Raw genomic sequence first — 19,641 nt, 5'->3', positions numbered from 1 at the left:
AAAAATCCAGCACTAGAGTGGTGAGCAGTTGTGATTTAACTAGAGCTCTGGCTGCCTTGGTCTTTGAGTCTCTCAACTCTGCCACTTTGTTCTGGTTTTATCCTCATGATCAGTAAGATGTTTGCTGTAGCTTCAAGCTTCACACACATATATGGCAATCTTCAGATGAAGAGAGGCTGGCCCTCTCCAAGATTTTCTCCCCAATTTCAAGATTGATGAAACGTGTTTTCTAAAAACCCTCAGCAAATTTCCCTCCCATCTTATCAGCCTAGTTGAGGTTACATGTCCATTTCTGACCAGCCCCTATGGCCTGAGGTATGCCATGTACTGATTTGTTCAGAAACCTCAGAACTAAGCCAATCACTGTCTAGAGGGTAAGAGTGCATGGAGATCAATAAGCTTTTCCCTGGAGCTGCGGTGAGATTATCTGTTCCTGAGGCAAGGTGGCTACTGGAGAAGGGTGAATACCTGCTTGATAATTCAGATACTCATGGGTATTAGGGTCTTAGCATCCTGAGTGGAGCATGGTTTCTGGAGTCAGACAGACCCGAGCTGGTGTCCTCTCTCCACCACTGGGTGGTGTGACTTTACATAACAAGCCTCAGTGTCCAAATGGAGATGATAATGATTATTATCTTTTGTACTGTTGTGAGATGTAAATGAGTTAACATAGGAAAGGCATTTAGAATACTGCCTGAACCACAGTAAACACTCAGCAAATATTAGCTTTAAATTCGTACTCAAATATGGGAGGGAGTTGGAGCTTTATCTTTTAGAGCCTGACACTCCCAGTGAAGGTCTTTGTTATCTTGACAGCTATATGATTTCCTACTATTTAAATAATAATAAAAAATTTTACTCAATTGATGCTGATGACAACAGGAAAGATAAATGTGAATTAGTTGAGTAGTTGGGACAGAAATCACATGGCCCGCAAAGCTGAGAATATTATCTTCCCTTTACAGAAGTTTGCCAACTCCTTAGAGGACCAGAAAAATGTCTTCTAATATAAAACACCTAATCATGTCAAGGCTGGGCATGGCGGCTCACTTCTGTAATCCTAGCACTTTGGGAGGCCGAAATGGACAGATCATCTGAGGTCAGGAGTTCGAGACCAGCCTGGCCAGTATGGTGAAAGCCCATCTCTACTCAAAAAACAAAAATTAGCTGGGCATGGTAGCAGTCTCCTGTAATCCCAGCTACTCGGGAGGCTGAGGCAGGAGAATGGCTTGAACCCAGGAGGCAGAGGCTACAGTGAGCTGAGATTGCACCACTGCACTCCAGCCTGGGCAACGCAGTGAAACTCTGTCTCAAAAAATAATAATAATAATAATAGATAAAAGACTTTTTATAAAATAGTTATTTATTTATTTTGAGACAGAGTCTCACTCTGTCACCCAGCTGCTGGAGTGCAGTAGCTCTATCTCAGCTCACTGCAACCTCTGCCACCTGAGTTCAAGCGATTCTCCTGCCTCAGCCTCCCGAGTAGCTGGGATTACAGGCATCTGCCACCGCACCTGGCTAATTTTTGTAGTTTTAGTAGAGACGGGGTTTCACCATCGTGGCCAGGCTGGTCTTGAACTCCTGACCTCGTGATCCACCCGCCTCGGCCTCCCAAAGTGCTGAGATTACAGACATGAGCCACCACGCCCGGCCATAAAATAGTTTTAATGCATAGCTGAACTTCAGGCAAAATAAAGAAATCTGTAAATGTCCAGAAATAACAAGAAAGTACACACCTACACACAAAAAGAGTGAGAAAAGTTGAACAAGCACACAAATATGACAAGTATTTATTGAGAGCCAAATATATGTCAGGCACATATTGCTTTGTGCCTGGGGAACAGGGGCAATAAGGTAGAAGACAAAACACATATGGGATTGACCTTATGGATCTTAAAGTCCAGTGAGGTAAACAAGTTTCATAAGAAATAAATGTATATTTAAGTATTTTGAAAAGTACTGTGAAGAAAAAGGACAAGCCACCCTAACAAGTGACACCTGCTTTAAAATTATGCGTCCAGAAAAGGACTCCAGAGATAGCCCCACTGGAGATCAGGAAGAGTTAATATGTTCAAGAAAATGCAGGAGGGTATTTCTTTCAGGTAGATGCCTAGGCTCTGCCTACTTTGCATGTTTCTATCTGACTATATAAGGCAAAAATTTATAGAAATATAATCATGCCTTTGCTGCAAAACGAGAAATAGATAGACAAGAAGAAATTTCCATCTTATCGAATGAGCATTTTGATGCTATAGTAATTGTTTCAATGTAAAACATTCATTTGTACATATTTTCTTCTTCCTTTCTTTCTTTTTTCTTTTTGTTTTCTTTTCTTTTTTTTTCTGTTGCCCAGGTTGGAGTACAGTTCACAATCAGCTTACTGTAACCTCAAACTCCTGGGTTCAAAGGATTCTCTTGCCTCAACCTCCTGAGTAGCTGCGAATACAGGCACACACTGCCAAAGCTTGCTAATTTTCAAATTTTTGTACAGACGGGATCTCACTATGTTGCTTAGGCTGGTCTCGAACTTGTGGCCTCAAACAGTCCTCCTGCTTCAGCCTCCCAAAGTGCTAGGATTAGAAGTGTGAGCCACCACACCTGGTTTATACATATTTTCAATAGTTTTAATAAACATAAAATATGTTTCTACACATTTTCAATAGTTTTATAACAACAAAGTCCCTTTGAGGCAGAGGATAGACTTTTTAAATTACTGAGACATGGTCTCACTCTTATCACCAAGGCTGGAGGGCATTGCATGATCATTGTTCACTGCAGCCTCAACCTCCTGGGCTCATGTGATCCACCCACCTCAGTCTCCCAAGTAGGTGGGACCACAAATATGTGACACCATGCCCAGCTTTATTTATTTATTTATTTAGACATGGTGGTCTCACTACATTGTACTGGCTGGTCTCAAACTCTTGGTTTCAAGCAATCTTCTGGTCTCAGCTTCCCGAAGTGCTGGGATTACAAGCATGAGCCGCCACCACACCTGACTAGAGAAAGGACTTTTAACAACAAACGAAAAGTGCTTTTTATTCTAGGGTTGAATTTAGGAGCCTGTATAAAGTAAAGGTGGGTAGATGAGACTGAGTGCTTACAGAAAGCTAGCCTTGTGTGCTGCACTTGATACTATTACAGGTTTCTTGAAAGATCTGGGAAAAAATGTTTAAAATTGCAACTGGAACACATTTGCTAGACTAGAAATGGAGAGTCCTAAGCACTCAGGAATTTGGCAAATGGCTGTTGGTTGGGTTTTTATTTTGATTTTTTGGATTTAAGATACCATCGAACTCTAGTTTAGTTCTTTCTGAATTGAAGACGATGAATTGATGGGTATGTTTTGTATTAGTAAAAGCTTATTAATTTATATTTTAGATTAACAAAATCCATAGAGGGAAATTCTACTTTGCCTTTGTAACTCATATGTCAGCTTGGGTATTCCTGCCTTTTAATAAAAATGTAATTAATGACATTCCCCAAGAATAGTTGAGAATTCTCAGGTGGCTCATTTTTCATGGTCATCTCTGCTGTTGCCTGGCATGAACTGGGTATGTTTATGAATCATCTTCCATTTCTCATGGGCTCCATACCAACTTGATCCAGACCAGGCCAAGGCCCTTTCTTCAGTTGTCCTAAATTTAGAATCAAACAACAAAAAGAGAGAGCACTTGCCTCAGACTGCCTACCACTCATAGGACTTGCCTTTACCTCCCACGCATGAATGCCCAGTCTTTCAATGGGTCATCCTCTACCCTGTTAACTGAAGTTTGCTGTGCTTATTTTTCTCATCATTTTAAGTCTTCCATTTATTGTAATCTAGGAGAAAATGAGGTCACTGAATTTGTTAATTCATTATGCTGAGTTTAGTACACAAATTCTAAGCAATATTTCACAGACCTGGCTTTTTCTTGGTGCAATAAATATGGGCTTTTGTAAACTGTTTTTCTCGTTTTGGTCTCACAGCTATGTTTTGGATGGTTAAAGCTGCTAAAAGTCTAAATCCTCAATTACAGGTTATTTGTTGGTTTAGTTGTTATATCTGTACTGGGAGGTAGCATAGGGCAGTAAAAAGAACACTAAAGCTCTAGGTACTCTCTCCTCAATCAGAAAGATAGAGCTTGGTAGAGAGACCACGGCCTAGTTACCTAACCTATATGAGTCTTGTTTTTATTGTGCATAAACTGGATCTGATAATAATAGTTATTTCACAGGGATTTGCAAAGATTGAATGTGATCCTAAGTATAATGTTTTATATTGTGCCATATAAATATTAGTTGTTGTTTTTTTTGTTGTTGTTGTTGTTGTTTTTTTTTTGAGATGAAGTCTAGTTCTGTCACCCAGGCACCCAGGCTGGAGTGCAGTGGCATGATCTCAGCTCACTGCAACCTCCGCCTCCCAGGTTCAAGCGATTCTCCTGCCTCAACCTCCCAAGTAGCTGTGATTACAGGCGCCCACCACCATGCCTGGCTAATTTTGTATTTCTAGTAGAGATGGGGTTTCAGTACTTTGGCCAGGCTTGTTTCGAACTCCTGACCTCAGGCGATCTGCCTGCCTCGGCCTCCCAAAGTGCTGGGATTATAGGCATGAGCCACCACTCCTGGCTAAATGTTACTTTTTTATCAGTAACCTCTCATTTCTTTTACCCGGGTATGTTCTGTTGTTCATTATCCCTAGGCAAGACCCTCTAGATTGCCTGCATCAGTTTCACACTCTTATCAAGGATGTATATGTTCCTGCATTCTCTTTTCTATAGTTAGTCATAATTTCATTAGAAAGATATTTAAGAATTCCGGCCGGGCGCGGTGGCTCATGCCTGTAATCCCAGCACTTTGGGAGGCCAAGGCGGGCGCATCACAAGGTCAGGAGATAGAGGCCATCCTGGCTAACACGGTGAAACCCCATCTCTACTAAAAATACAAAAAATTAGCCAGGCGCGGTGGCGGGCGCCTGTAGTCCCAGCTACTCGGGAGGCTGAGGCAGGAGAATGGCCGTAAACTCGGGAGGCGGAGCTTGCCTGAGCTGAGATCCCGCCACTGCACTCCAGCCTGGGTGACAGAACGGGACTCTGTCTCAAAAAAAAAAAAAAAAAAAAAAAAAGAAAAGAAAGATATTTAAGAATTCACATTTATATTACAACATTTAATTTGAAAAAAACTTTTTGAAGGAAAGGAAAGTATAATCAGAAATTCACCTATAATCGTAAAGACCTAGGTTTCACCAGTCTGTGCCATATGTGTTCACATTAACTCTCCATTCTGCATGAGTTGTACTAATGTGGGTGCTGAAGGAGATAACCTCCCCCCCAATCAGTAGCTTAATGCAAATGAAATTTGATTCTCAAACACAGTAGGTGTAATTGGTAGAAGGCATTGCACTCTACGGTCATATAAGGATCCATGCTGAGGGAAGGTTACCATCTTCTGCACATGGTTTCTAAACCATCTGAGGTCTCTCTGAATGACAATATCCAACTGTCAATGGGGAAAAAGAGGCACTGGACATCATGTGGAAGGTTTTTACGGCCCAGGCCCAGAAGTGCCCATCACATCTGTCCTTATTCCATTCTCAGAACTGTGACTGGGCATCTAACTACAAGGATGGCTGGAAAATGCATAGCTGTGTGGCCAAGAGAAAAGGAAAATAGGATTGTTGAACAACTAATGAGGTTCTGCCATGGCCTTCTTTTTACGTCGCCAAATATCTGCTTTCCTGTGTTTCCTACACATAGAAGACACTCATTCCTACCCCAGGGTCTCATACCATTATTGCATCCAGTCCAAAGTCCAGGGGGGAATAGACTATCGCCTCTATCAGATCCAGATAGTTCAGCCTCTGGTTTGGTATTCTTGGATAAAAAGGCGAATTTTCTGCCTCCCATGTTGAGGTAGAAATGTTTCTATTCTACCTCTTGTCATTGTAGAACAGCGAAGTTGAAGAAAAAATAAAATCAAACGAAGACACCTTCTATTCAAAAAAGAGAAGACAGGCTGGCAAGCAGCAGTCCCTAGAGTATAACCATAAGGAAATCCTGATTAGCAAGTATTGAGAAGCTTCCTACACTGGGAATGGGGAAATTCCTTAAGTAGCCTCTAAATCTACTCTCTTTTCCATCATTATTTGTGGTGACTCCATCCTCTGGAAGGTTCTTCCTTATTTCTTACTCCCTGGCTGTCACCTCTGAAGTGGCTGTTAAGAAGTGTGCTCTTCTTGCGGTCTTTGGCTTCATAACTCATTCTGCAAGAGTAAAGGCGGAAACCAATGGGTCTTTCAGGTTTAAGGTCAGTCATTTGCTGACTCTGGAGCTGTGGAAGAAAAAATAAATCCTTTGGTTCATGCACACAATGTGACAGCTTGACATAAGTAAAATACATGAACAAAAGGATTAATGAAGAAGTGAAAGAAGGAAGAAGTATGCATTAGGCACAACATCATTTAACAACTAAAGAAACACTGGAATACATTAAACTTGTTCATTCAGTACGTATTGGCTGAGTGCCTACTAAGTGTCAAGCACTGGGCTAGATGTGGAGGATACAGTGGCAACACACAGAAAAAAAGTTAAAGGAAAAACAAAATTGGGTAATAAATTTGTTATTGGTTTTAGCAAATCCAAAAAATTCGAGAAAATAGTGCAGTGTTTGCCAAATCTAAAACTCTTTCACCCTCACTGAGTCTTAAATTAGGAATGCACAAAAGCAGAATTACTAGAAAATCAAAGTTTTATGGGTGTGTTCCCTTAAGTAATAGCCCTATATTAGAAAGTTGGTGGAGGTGGCCTGCGCATTTTAAATAATCAACCTGCACCTTTACCCCCTCCCCCAAATTCTAGCCAAATAAAGTATAAAATAAGGCAGAACTCAGCATGTTACATCAGCTTACCAGGAATGAAGTCAATGCGATTGGAAAAGTGTCAAGCAATAAAGAAGAGTTTGGATTTATTTTAACACTGTCTTCATGTCACTCGGGACTTTTAATTTCAGCCAACTCTACTTCTAAAACCAACCTCTTATGCAATGATCTTGTCTGGGTCCAGGCCAAGGCTTACTTCTATTGCATAGCTACTCTTACCCTTCTTGGTTTTTACTCTGAAGAACTTTCCTGTCTGGGTCAGAGTTTCTTCCAGTAGGCATCAGATTCTGCAAATATTTATCTCATGTTAATCAAGACCCCCTCTAGATGTTGCCATTTAACTTTAACGAGTTTGACATAAAGAGAGTGATTTAAATGCAGTTGTAACTTATTCCTAAGTAGGGCCTGATATAGCTTTTAAGCAATACATCTCTCCAGTCACACATAATTATGAATGAATTCTAACTCACTGCAAGTACTACAGTGTTCCTGAAGGTAAATAAACCATGTCAGCTATGTGAGGCTTGGAAATTTTTCTTTAAAACATAGTACCCAAAAATGTTACCAGTTTGCCTTTGATTACTGCTATATCCCCCAGGAAATATGATCAAAAGGACATCTGTTCTATGTATCAAAATTCAGACATCTGCTTCATTCTTTTCCTTTTATGGTATGTATAACTGTCACATCTGACTACCAGTTTCCCTGCTGTCAGAAAGAAACAATTAAATGGGAGATGCTGTGGACAAAGGGATTTTAAAAAATCCATTGGCCACAGAGAACTAGAACTGAAGAATCGGAAGAGAAGATTAATTTTCTTTCTTATTACTGTTTCTTATTTTCAGAGCACTTAAAGGGACATATCAATAGGGGGAAAAGTATATGAATTAATGGCAAGATTCTTGAGGACTTTCTCACAAAGATAATTAAGGTGTCACTCTAAGGAAACAACCAGAGACACGACAAATAATATATATTTTTATTATAGTATTACTTATAGTAAACTTGGATCCAATTTCAATGTTCTACAATAGAGGAATGACTAATAACAACAATACATACAAGTGTTAGACAAGTATTCAGGCATTAAAAATCATGTTTTATAAAACAGTAAATGACATGAAAAGGCTTGTAATATATTGGTGCAAAAACAGATGAAAAACTATATTCAGTATAATCTCAACTATTAGCCCTAAATGTTGATGTGATCTTGGATTACTTTTTTTTGCATTTTCAAATTTTCGAATGAGAATTGTGATTATGCTACTTCTATAGTGAGGAAAAATTACCCTCTATAATAGTGAAAAAATAAGAACCGTAATCTTCTATCTTCCACGTTTTCCAAATACAATGAACACATTATACTTTTACAGTGGAAGAAAAGAAACTCCTATCTTGTAAAGTAGTAAATAAATCAGAATGAGGCAGACATCAATCATGAATTTACAAAATTATGTCATCAAGTATAAGTTCAGTTCATTTTTAGTTTTGAAATTATTTATCAAAATTAAATAGTTTGACTTATTTTTATTAGAAATGTGATTTTAAGTATTTAACATTGCTTTTTAAAAAATTATCTTCTAGTTTTTCATAAAATCTGAGGAGCTGCTCGGGAAATTTTGCACACCAAATTTCATGTGTTGAAATGTGAACATGCTCACCACAGACCAAGGGTTTCCAAGCTGCTGTTTCATCTCTTACTTATGGAAAATATGCTCATGTAATTATGAACCAATCAGCTTTTCATTGTGTGAAAAGCAAATGTAGATAGTGAAATTGATATTTTAGCTTTATTGTTGTCTTAAATATATCTGGGCTTAAAAAATCATGGATGACTTTTCCCCACTATACCAGAGAATGAGTTGCAAATAAATAATTCAGTAGTAAAGTTCAAAGAAACCTTGAAAGCATTTTGAGTTTCCTACTGTCTTACCAATATGTTTCTTTTTACAACAACCATGTCCCATGTATATCTGTTTAGGATCTTAAGTTGCTAATAATCTACTCTGAATAATTCCTTAAGAAAACATTAAAAGGACAATATCTATACCAAGGGAATAAAACCCGAAGTAGTAGAAACTATTAAAACTGATGTAGCTACTTAAGAATGAGTGCAAGCTCAGACACTGAAATATGTATCATTGAGATAATACCAAAAATGGTCAACCTTTTCCTGTGAAGTTATAGTAAAGTATATTACGAGTACTTAGTATATTAGAGAAATGTTAGAATGAGATTGTACCAGGTTCAGAATTCCTCATCCAAGAAGACCAGACAAAATTCAAGGTTTTTAGAGAGGGATTATCCTGAATGATATCACCAGCAAGTGGGTTTATAAACAAAGACAGAGCTTGGCAGGTTGCACTGGATCCTTCAAACCAGTTTCTCTGGAAAAATGTCGATTACTCAATAAACCCTCAGTTGCCACTGAGGTAAATCAACTTGGGAATACAGTAGAGAACTCTGGGGGATAAATCATGCAGGGTTACACACTGGGTCCACAGTTCACAGAACATGATTAGATTTAAGACAATAGAAGATAGGGACATTTTATGAACTAGTTTATTGAATCCTTTTGAGACTATCACTGTGTGGCAGTTCCTAGAAGGGTTAGATAAATTAATCTTTAAGAGGTAAACAAATTAACTTTGAACTAAGAAAACAACAACAAAACAACAAACTTTGAATTAGGAAACATCTGCAAAGAAAAGCCCAAGAATTAAAGAAGCACACAGTAGAAGTGTCAATTTTATTTTATAAGTTTCTTGTTAATTTTCAGACTCTTTTGTAGGGAAAAAAAAAGATGAGTTCATGCTTGCCCCAGGCTTCACTGTATAAAAGCTGCTTGTTCTCAACTTCCAAAAATGAATTTCTGATTGACATTAATGATTCTGTTAAATCTCTATATAAAGCAAAGGCAATTGGAAACATTTGCATTAAAACTGCCAAAATTGGAAATACTTGCATTTAAACTTCCAAAGCCAGTTGTGTTCCATTACTGTTATTGTTTGTTTGTTCATTTGTTTTCCCCCTAAGAATTAAGAAACTATCCCACAAAATGCAAGAGGCCTCTAGTGTAAGTAGTTTCCAGTTTTCCTGTTACTCAAGTCAGATCAGCTAAAGGATATTCAACCTCTCCCCTGCAGGCCATTTACTTTCAAGAAGAAAGAGAGGAAGGGAGGAAGGAAGGTAAAAATCTCCTCCAATCACATCAAGTCTTTTTCTTAAAAGCTTCAAATTAGCCAGGCTTGGTGGTTCACACCTGTAATCCCAGCACTTTGGGAGGCTGAGGTGGGCGGATCACAAGGTCAGGAGATCGAGACCCTCCTGGACAACATGGTGAAACTCTGTATCTACCAAAAATACAAAAGTTAGCTAGGTGTGGTGGCATGCACCTGTAGTCCCAGCTACTGGGGAGGCTGAGGCAGCAGAATCACTTGAACCTGGGAGGCGGAGGTTGGAGTCAGCCGAGATCAAAAAGATACCAAGCCATGAGGTTCAACAGGATTTTGGCATACATTCTGTTTTTAGAAGCATCTGAATCACAGGATAGAATCAGAAACGTTGGCATGACCCAACACACATACACACACACACACACACACACACACACACACACAAAACAAACAAAAAAACACAGCTTTCTGATCAGCAGTTTTTGGAAATGGAATATTGCTGTGGAAGTGGAAAGGGGATTTTCCTATTATTAGGTACCTACAAAATGGTAGGCACTAACACAAACATCTGACTTTCATTACACAAATCCTCAGAAATCTCTGCAGTATGCCTGTTCCTACAGCACAGATGAGATATTAATTCACTATGGTTGTCATCTATCCAAGGTTATGTAATTTGTGCCAAGTGATACAGCAAAATTGGAATGCAGTTCTCTAATCTCTAAGTCCATAGTTTCCCTCCTATACTGCATTGCCTCCCCTAGGAAATTTCTTCCTCGATGACAATATCATAAGGAAAGTGAAACTATTGCTTGCCACTTCTTAGTATCAGCGTTTTTTCCATCCGCCAGCATGGATAATGCAGAGATGCCACCAATTCTGTTGTTGAGTAGAAATAATCTTAAGTTTGGTCTCCATCTTCCTAGCCACCCTAGCTCTTTTCCTGTCCAGATGCAAGAAAGAATTCTCAAAGAATTGTGAAATTGACCTTTGGTGTGGGGGAAAAAAAAAGCATAACAAGATGATGAATCAAACACTGTGTTGCCTTTAGCATTTATTATAGAATATTATGTAAAGTGCACTAAAATTTTGTTAAATGCAAAATTGTCTTTAAGAACAGCATAATATATGCTTAGTTCTCTAAGATCACAGAATACGATAGTCAGGTGGCTGGCATTTTAGATAAATATGCAAAAACACGATGACGCAGAGAGGTAAGTAATTTGCCCCAGTCACATAGCAAATCAATGGCAGAATCAGAATTCAAATACAGTCCTTCATGACTCCTAAGGGCCTGAGCTCTTTCCAATACACCAATGGTTCTCAACTTCAGAGTATATCAGAATTACTAGAGAGCATTTCAAAGAAAAGATAGATGCCCAAGCTTGGAGTAATAACTGTTGAATGAGAATCTTCAGGGTCAGGACATAGGTTGGTTTGTTTGAGCAACTTCCTGGGCAATCCTAACAGCCATACTACTACACCATGCTGCCTTATGGAGTTATAGAAATGTCCTTGCTAAAGCATTAGAAACTTCTGGATTAATCCTTCACATCTTATGAGAGTTACTAGTGAACTAGCAACAATTTTAACATTTTGTGAATTTTTGTTAATCTGTACATTGGATATAACGGTTTTTGCTTAAATTAAGGTACTTATTTGTGTTTGTTTTCAACTTAGAGCTAATTTGCAGAATTCATTTATTTGTTTTTACTCAGCACTGTAAAAATTCTCTAAAAATGTTAGTGTCTCTTTCACTTGGGACACCAAATATTCCATAGAGATTGCCCCTTAGTTTAAGCAAACTTACTCATTTATTTTCCAAAAAAAATTAAGCAAATATTGGTGGGTTATTGGGACTAAATAATATAGTTATTTTTGAAGAGAAAGACAGTAAAATGAATAAAGATCAAAGATTCTCATTATTAGAAAATATTTGATTTCCTTTAATGAGCCCTGGGAAGTAGAGGTCAAATCTCCTGTGGATACTTCCAAAATGAGGTCATGTGGCTAACTAGTTGATTGTGAGACACCATGTTAAAGGCCTCTGAATTGTTTCAAAAGCATTATATAAATTTAATGCCCCCATCCCAATTCCTACTTCTAACAAAAATGCAGTCTTGGTGTCTTGACTACAGAAGTCATACCCAAGGAGTTTATTTAAACCAGAGAATTATTTTTTCTGGTTTTCTCTTTCAGCTGAATTTTCTTACTTAGAGTTTGCAGTTTCTCTCTTGCCTCTGGGCTACAAGTAACTATTCATATAATTAGAATAGTGTCTCATATTTAAAAACAAATTAAGGAGAGAAATACTTGCCTGTGTAATGTTAAATCAATGAAACACTCCCAAAGTTTCCAGTTTGAAATGCTTAGATCGCCTTTCAGCTGTATCTTTCAGTGACCACAGAAATGTGTCCTACTCTTGTAAAGAACAAGGTTTCCTAAAATGGATAAACAGCAATCCCTCTGCTTGATGATGGTGAGCAGCTTTTCAACTATCTACCCCTCGGTCTTGTGCCATCAAGTAGAGAATATGAGTTTGTGCAATGAGAAGAAACAGGATAAGCTCTTAGAATTTAAAATAATTGTATTGTTCTTTATTGGTGGCTTTCAATGAAATTTCTGACACTATGTTTTTTCTTTGCTCATTTTGATTTTATCTATTTTTCTTACTTTAATATCTTACATTAGCAACAAACACACCAAAAAAAATTTTTTTAGAAGAGCTGGTGCTTATCCAGGATCCATTTGCACCATTTCATCTTGTCCCTTCAGTCTTGTCATTATTATAAAAATAGAGGGTCTGCGATAAAAACTGGAGAAATCATATTACTTCAAACTCCCATTGGCAGTTAATATAGAGGACTCAGGAAACACTTTGTGTCCTCGTTTAGGAGTCGCTATCTGCTATCTCTCATCACAGTCATACAAACTTCAGGAATCAGGCTTCCATTCTATTGTAGTAATAGTTCTGTTACTGATCTTACAGGAATTAATTTTAATTCAATAAGCAAAATTTGAGTCTTTTCAATGAATGGCATACTGTCAAGCATAAAGAGATGAATAAGAATCAAGGAGTTTACAAAGGAATTTTTTAAAAAAGTAATACCCTTTAAAATAGCCACACATAAAATTAAATACTTAGGAATTAACTTGACCAGAGAAGTGAAAGATCTCTATAATGAAAACTATAAAACACTGATGAATGAAATTGAAGAGGACACCAAAAACTAGAAAAGTAATCCATGTTCATGGATTACAAGAATCGATATTGTTAAAATGTCCATACTACCACCCAAAGCAATATACAGATTCAATGTAATCCTTATCAAAATATCAATAACATTATTCATAGAAATAGAAAAAAACAATCCTAAAATTTATATGGAACCACAAAAGACTGAGAATAGCCAAAGCTAACCTGAGCAAAAAAGAATAAAACTGGAGGAATCACATTACTTGACTTCAAATTTTACTACAAAGCTATGGTAACCAAAATAATGTGCTACTGGCATAAAAACAGACACAGAGACCAATAGAACAGAATAGAGAACTCAGAAACAAATCCACACTCCTACAGTGAACTCTTTTGACAAAGGTGCCAAGAACATATACTGGCGTAAAGACAGCCTCATCAGTAAATGGTGTTGGGAAAACTGGATATCCATATACAGTAGAATGAAACTAGACCCCTATCTCTCGCCATATACAAAAATCAAATCAAAGTGGATCAAAGACTTAAATCTAAGACTTCAAACTATGAAACTACTAAAAGAAAACATTTAGGAAAATCTCCAGGACATTGGTCTGGGCAAAAATTTATTGAGCAATACCCCACAAGCACAGGCTACCAAAGCAAGAATGGACAAATGGGATCACATCAAGTTAAAAAGCTGCTACACAGCAGAGGATACAATTTAAAAAGTGAAGAGACAAGCCCCAGAATGGGGGAAATATTTGCAAACAACCTATCTGATAAAGGATTAGTAACCAGAATATATAAGGAGCTCAAACAACTATATAGTAAAAAGTATAAAAATCCGGTCAAAAAATGAGCAAAATATTTGAATAACCATATCTCAAAAGAAGACATACAAATGACAAACAGGCATATAAAAAGGTGCTCAACATCACTGATCATCAGAGATATGCAAATCAAAACTACAATGAAATATTATTTCACCCCAGTTAAAATGGCCTATATCCAAAAGATAGGCAATAACAAATGCTGTCAATGATGTGGAGAAAAAGGAACCCTCATATGCTGTTGGTGGGAATGTAAATTAGAACAACCACTATGGAGAACACTTTGCATGTTCCTCAAAAAACAGTAGAAATACCAGATGGGCCAGGGGCCGTGGCTCACACCTGTAATCCCAGCACTTTGGGAGGCTGAGGTGGGTGGATCACTGGAGGTCAGGAGTTCAAGATCAGCCTGGCCAATGTAGCGAAATCCTGTCTCTACTAAAAATACACAAATTAGCCAGGCATGTTGGTACATGCTTGTAATCCCAGCTACTCAGGAGGCTGAGGCAAGAGAATCACTTGAACTTGGGAGGTGAAGGTTGGAGTGAACCAAGATCATGCCACTGCCCTCCAGCCTGGGTGAGACTCTGAAAAAAAACAAAAAACAAAAACAAAGAAATACTGTATGATCCAGCAGTCCCACTGCGAGGTATATACCCTAAAGAAAGGCAATCAGTATATCAAAGAGATATCTGCACTCCCATGTTTGTTACAGTACTGCTCACAATAGCTAAGATTTGGAAGCCACCTAAGTGTCCATCAACAGATGAATGGATAAAGAAAATGTGGTACATATACACAATGGAGTATTACTCAGCTATCAAAAAGAATGGGATTCAACAACATGGATGGAACTGGAGGTCATTAGGCTAAGTGAAATGAACCAGGCACAGAAAGACAACCATTGCATGTTTTCACTTATTTGTCAGATACAAAAATCATAACAATTGAACTCATGGACATAAAAAGTAGAAGGATGATTACCAGAGGCTGGGAAGGCAAGTGGGAGGGGAGAGATGAGAATGGTAAAGGGTGACAAAAAATAGAAGAATTAATAAGACCTACTATTTGATAGCACAATCGGGTGACTATAGTCAATAATAATGGTACATTTTAAAATAATGTAAAGAGTATAATTGGATTGCTTGTAATTCAAAGATAAATGCTTGAAGGGATAGATACCCCCTTCTCCATGATGTGCTTATTTCATATTGTGTACCTGTATAAAAATATCTCATGTACCCCATATATATATATATACCTACTATGTACCCACAAACATTTTAAAAAATTAGAAAGAGTTTCCCTACAAAAGAAAAAAAAGAATCAAGGAGTTTACAAACTAGAGGGGGAAATATAAGCCCTGAATTTAAGAACAGACATGAATTTTTCAGAGTCAGTGTTTCCCAATTATGGTACCTGGACCATCAGATCCACCTGCGGAGGTGGTTAAGAAATATAGTTTCCTGGGTTACACACAAAACTACCGAGCCAGGATCTCTGAGGATGGAATAAAGAAATAATTTTTAACCAGGTTCCTTGAATCTTCATGCCTACAGTTTGCAAGCTACTGATGTGAAGATTGCTCTGGGCAGTTATAAAGGAAAATGAGTCATATGCAGTTATTCATCTGCCGTTGTCCGTGTTAGCACTCTAAATGGAGAAATTCTCATCATTTGTATGTCTTAAAATCAACTGGGGGACTTGGCCTGAAATATAGATTCCTGGTTGTGCCCTAGTAATTTCTTATTTAGTGGGTATGGGATAGGACCCAGGAATATACATTTTAATTATGCTACTAGTGATTCCAATGCAGTTCACTTTGTGGATAGCGTTATGAAAAGACCAAAACCACTGACCTGTTGGATTGCAGTTGGCTGCCATCTCTGTCACTCTATTCAGGATGTGGCACTATTAAAGAGTATTATTTCAGGAGCTATAGCGGTATGGTGAGATTCCTGACAGGGCAAGTCCTATTATTAAGCAAGGCTAATGTAGTAAAATGGAATCCTCATTCAGCACTGTGGTTTGAATTGATGCAGCCAATTCATTGATTTATTTCAATGGAACATTATCAACTACTATCTAAATCAGAAAACTCAGACTTTTAAAAACCTGCACTATGTTCATTCAGATATGCATTCTTGATTGAAAATACAATTCAATAGATACAACACAGATTGGAACATTATTTCCTAAAACTGTAATGATCTCATGAAAAGTAATGCAAATATGAGATCTTGGTGCTGTTCAACATTGCACAGGTTGTCTGAAAGTATAATGTGGAATAGCAGTATATTCTGTCTTTTTTTTTTTTTTGAGACGGAGTCTCACGCTGTTGCCCAGGCTGGAGTGCAGTGGCGCGATCTCGGCTCACTGCAAGCTCCGCCTCCCGGGTTCCCGCCATTCTCCTGCCTCAGCCTCCTGAGTAGCTGGGACTACAGGCGCCCGCCACCGCGCCCGGCTAATTTTTTGTATTTTTAGTAGAGACGGGGTTTCACTGTGGTCTCTATCTCCTGACCTTGTGATCCGCCCGCCTCGGCCTCCCAAAGTGCTGGGATTACAGGCTTGAGCCACCGCGCCCGGCCTATTCTGTCTTTTAAAGTCGTAAAAACCAAAGGCAAAAGGAAATCTAAATATGACAACTTACATCCTATGTAAGGAACTCCATTGTGAGAAGGGTGGATGCTGAAAGCATCTCCTACTTCTTGCTCTCCGGTAGTCAGAAGTCTTCACAGGCCAAAGTGAAAGAATCCACAGAACTCCAAGTAAATTTCTAGTGAATATCATGTGAATACATAAAATATATCATGTAGACTCAAAAAGAGTCTTCTCCAAATTAGTTATCAAAAGAGAGAAAATTATACAAATTTTAGATAAGCTTATCCAAAACTATTCAACATGTTTGTCGTACAATTAACGTTAACTATCAAGAGGGAAAACATCTGACTCTAGAAAAAAACATTTAGCATGTTTTTGATTGATTAATATTAAAAAAAAAACTATTAAAGATCTTTCTGGAAGAGTCAGAATGACCTCTTTGTTGAGAATGTGCCCAGGACACTTTATCAACCTTATCAATCCCAGATGTCAAAAGCACTGAGGACTGACCTAACTTACAAATTATTTTCAGAATTGCAGTAACACACCACTGAAAAGGCTTCCCCTACAGTGCAGAAAAATAGTAGACAGAATTGAAGTATGTTAACGTGACAGATCAATATGTGGATTTCATCCCTTTACTAGACATCTTCATTAAATCCTCAGAATGGCTTCTGAACATGCTCTTGTCTGATACAAATGAGATATGGTTTCTCTGACTACCTGAGATCAACTTTTTATTACCCAATAAAAACAGCCTGGGGTACATCTCTAATGGATAGATCTCTCTTAATCCTGTGACTAAGGATCAAGGAATAGGTAAAAATACTGTTTGGGGGTTAAGGGAGAGAAGAGGACTGTCTCTTTTACTATATTATGATTAAAACCACAGGCTAATTTTCTCTGCTCTTAAATTTTCTAAACATTTAGCTTTACTTTTTGTTTTCTCACTGTTAATATGCCGCACCAACACTAAGTAAAATTCCATTTAATCAAAATAGGTTGGAACCAAGATCATTTTATTAAAATCATATTTCTTGAAAACATGGGAAATGCCAATTTAATCTAAGAATTTCTGTGTGGAGGGGAAAGTACTGAATCTATTCTATCTGAGTAAGTGTAACTAGAGCTAAAATGGCCACTGCTCTTCCTTTTCTCCATTATGAATAAATTAGAATATTTTAAAAATCAATTAATATCCCATAAAAAATACATGAGCTCGTGTACTTACTCGACAATAATTGCCATTTATATTAGAATGAGATTACATAACATTTTTATATGTTTCACCTATTACAAATTTGCTTCATTTGTTATTTGTTATTTTCTAATTATGTTTGTGCTGCTAAGATTTTGTTAATTTGGTTCAGTTAACCAAGCTGTTGGTAATTTTGCTTGTAATTTGTAAAGGCTTTGTAGAGGCTGGTAATTTTTTACTGGAAACACTTATTCTCAGTCAAAAATGGAAACTATTACCATATGTAAATATAAAGCTGGCTTAAAGGGGAAAAGAGTATAAAGGCAGGATGTGGATGACTTACTCTCACTTTTTCACCCTGCAGGAAAAGTTCAAAATGCGCACCTTACTGATTATTGGAACTGATTTTTCAAACGTTTCTCACATGAAATGTAGCAGGAATTACACTAAACTGGCTGAATTGTATGAAATAAAGTAGATGGTTCTTGAGTAAAATTTTTTTTTTTTTTTTTTTTTTTTTTTGAGACAGGGTCTTGGTCTGTCACCCAGGCTGGAATGCAGTGTTGCAATCAAGGCTCACTCCAGCCTCCACCACTTGGGATCAAGGGATCCTCCCACCTCAGCCTCCCAAGTAGCTGGGACTACAGGCACACACCACCATGCCTGGCTAATTTTTTGTATTCTTAGTAGAGACAGGTTTTTACCATGTGGCCTAGGCTGGTGTCAAACTCCTGGGCTCAAGTGATCTTCCTACTTTGGCTTCCCAGAGTGTTGAGATTATAGGCATGAGCCACCACACCCAGCCAGATGTCTTCTTTAAGTAATATTATTACAACTAAAACCAGTTTTTGAGTATAATTAAACAGGTTGTTGTAAACAAGAACAATGTGATAATGATGATGCTATTTTTTGTATATTGATCTATATTTATGTTTCAGCTATTTGAGAAAGTCAAAGAAGTTTGTCCAAATGTGCATGAGAAGATCAGAGCTATTTATGCAGATCTCAGTCAGAATGACTTTGCCATCAGCAAAGAGGACATGCAGGAGCTTCTCTCCTGTACAAACATAATCTTTCACTGTGCAGCCACTGTACGCTTTGATGACACTCTCAGGTACATTCCCATTTCCCTCTCATGGTTTGTATACATTTGTGTGCATGTAAATTTCTTCATAGTTTCTGTAAAGAAAAAAAAAAAAGAAATACACTCTCAACAACAACAAAAAAACATACAAAGAAGCAAAACTCCTCCCAAATCCCACCATCTAGAAACAACCATTTACTATTGTGGAGAACATTCACTCCAATTTTTCTTTATGTATCTATGATTACATAGGTGTATGTTCAATTTTACTGGAAGAAAATGGCATCCTAGCGAGGATGATCTTTTGCAACCTGCTCAGTTATATTTTTTGATATCTATCATTGTCAATAAATATTCTATTATAATTTGTAATGATTACATGACATTCCATTGAACATATGTATAATATATTAAACCAGTTCTATGTTGGTGAACATTTGGATTGTTTTAATTTTTCACTATTATAAACAACACTGCAGTGAACATCTGTATGCATGTATATTTTTCACCCCTTTGTGTGCTCTTCTTGAGATAAATTCCTAGAAATACAATTATCAGATACATATCAGATGTACCCAGGTTATGAACAGTTTGCATTTTCACACATAATGCTAAATTGCTCTCCAAAAATGTGGTGTTTGCTTACACTGTCTCTGTGCACATGAATGCTCATTTTTACAGTCACAAAATAATACTA

The 19,641-nt window shown here is 37.6% G+C and overlaps 1 protein-coding gene across 4 annotated transcripts in view; it reads left to right on the top strand.

Annotated features, from left to right (window-relative positions):
• Window positions 1–19,641, top strand: part of LOC105492188 (fatty acyl-CoA reductase 2) — a 205,778-nt gene that overhangs the window by 150,628 nt on the left and 35,509 nt on the right. For all 4 annotated transcript variants that reach the window (XM_071071965.1, XM_071071964.1, XM_071071963.1 and 1 more), the window contains exon 3: window positions 18,799–18,974. In XM_071071965.1, the coding sequence (XP_070928066.1) occupies window positions 18,799–18,974 (176 nt within the window). The remainder of the gene's footprint in view (window positions 1–18,798; window positions 18,975–19,641) is intronic.

This window comes from Macaca nemestrina, chromosome 10 (assembly GCF_043159975.1).
Source record: "Macaca nemestrina isolate mMacNem1 chromosome 10, mMacNem.hap1, whole genome shotgun sequence".
Lineage (NCBI taxonomy): Eukaryota > Metazoa > Chordata > Mammalia > Primates > Cercopithecidae > Macaca > Macaca nemestrina.
This window is presented reverse-complemented; position numbering and strand designations above follow the sequence as displayed.